The following is a 1,626-nucleotide window of genomic DNA, read 5'->3' on the forward strand; positions in this document are numbered from 1 at the left end:
CGTAGCCGTGTATGTTTTACGACAGAATGTTGTTTCCTGTCGGTCTGTCAGTAGTTTAAACGTAGCCGTGTATGTTTTACGACAGAATGTTGTTTCCTGTCGGCCTGTCTGTAGTTTAAACGTAGCCGTGTATGTTATACGACATAATATTGTTTCCTGACGGCCTGTCTGTAGTTTAAACGTAGCCGTGTATGTTTTACGACAGAATGTTGTTTCCTGTCGGTCTGTCTGTAGTTTAAACGTAGCCGTGTATGTTTTACGACAGAATGTTGTTTCCTGTCGGTCTGTCTGTGCAGCCGTATATGTTTCACGACATAATGTTGTTTCCTGTCGGCCTGTCTGTGTAGCCGTATATGTTTCACGACATAATGTTGTTTCCTGTCGGTCTGTCTGTGTAGCAATATATGTTTTACGACAGAATGTTGTTTCCTGTCGGCCTGTCTGTAGTTTAAACGTAGCCGTGTATGTTTTACGACAGAATGTTGTTTCCTGTCGGTCTGTCAGTAGTTTAAACGTAGCCGTGTATGTTTTACGACAGAATGTTGTTTCCTGTCGGCCTGTCTGTAGTTTAAACGTAGCCGTGTATGTTATACGACATAATATTGTTTCCTGACGGCCTGTCTGTAGTTTAAACGTAGCCGTGTATGTTTTACGACAGAATGTTGTTTCCTGTCGGTCTGTCTGTAGTTTAAACGTAGCCGTGTATGTTTTACGACAGAATGTTGTTTCCTGTCGGTCTGTCTGTGTAGCCGTATATGTTTCACGACATAATGTTGTTTCCTGTCGGCCTGTCTGTGTAGCCGTATATGTTTCACGACATAATGTTGTTTCCTGTCGGTCTGTCTGTGTAGCAGTATATGTTTTACGACAGAATGTTGTTTCCTGTCGGCCTGTCTGTAGTTTAAACGTAGCCGTGTATGTTTTACGACAGAATGTTGTTTCCTGTCGGTCTGTCAGTAGTTTAAACGTAGCCGTGTATGTTTTACGACGGAATGTTGTTTCCTGTCGGCCTGTCTGTAGTTTAAACGTAGCCGTGTATGTTTTACGACAGAATGTTGTTTCCTGTCGGTCTGTCTGTTGTTTAAACGTAGCCGTGTATGTTTTACGACAGAATGTTGTTTCCTGTCGCCCTGTCTGTAGTTTAAACGTAGCCGTGTATGTTTTACGACAGAATGTTGTTTCCTGTCGGTCTGTCTGTAGTTTAAACGTAGCCGTGTTTGTTTTACGACAGAATGTTGTTTCCTGTCGGTCTGTCTGTAGTTTAAACGTAGCCGTGTTTGTTTTACGACAGAATGTTGTTTCCTGTCGGTCTGTCTGTTGTTTAAACGTAGCCGCGTATGTTTTACGACAGAATGTTGTTTCCTGTCGGTCTGTCTGTAGTTTAAACGTAGCCGTGTTTGTTTTACGACAGAATGTTGTTTCCTGTCGGTCTGTCTGTTGTTTAAACGTAGCCGCGTATGTTTTACGACAGAATGTTGTTTCCTGTTGGTCTGTCTGTAGTTTTAACGTAGCCGTGTATGTTTTACGACAGAGTGTTGTTTCCTGTCGGTCTGTCTGTAGTTTAAACGTAGCCATGTATGTTTTACGACAGATTGTTGTTTCCTGTCGGTCTGTATGTAGTTTAAA

The 1,626-nt window shown here is 42.3% G+C and overlaps 1 protein-coding gene across 1 annotated transcript; it reads left to right on the top strand.

Moving 5' to 3' along the window:
- Nucleotides 1-825: 825 nt before the first annotated feature.
- Nucleotides 826-1,380, top strand: LOTGIDRAFT_107224 (hypothetical protein; the record flags this gene model as incomplete). Its single annotated transcript, XM_009064042.1, has 3 exons — nt 826-896; nt 1,032-1,136; nt 1,272-1,380. Coding segments are annotated over 3 exons (285 nt in total), but the record flags the coding sequence as incomplete, so codon positions are not given.
- Nucleotides 1,381-1,626: the final 246 nt, after the last annotated feature.

The sequence above is a fragment of the Lottia gigantea genome, assembly GCF_000327385.1.
Source record: "Lottia gigantea unplaced genomic scaffold LOTGIsca_6, whole genome shotgun sequence".
NCBI classification, from domain to species: Eukaryota; Metazoa; Mollusca; class Gastropoda; family Lottiidae; genus Lottia; species Lottia gigantea.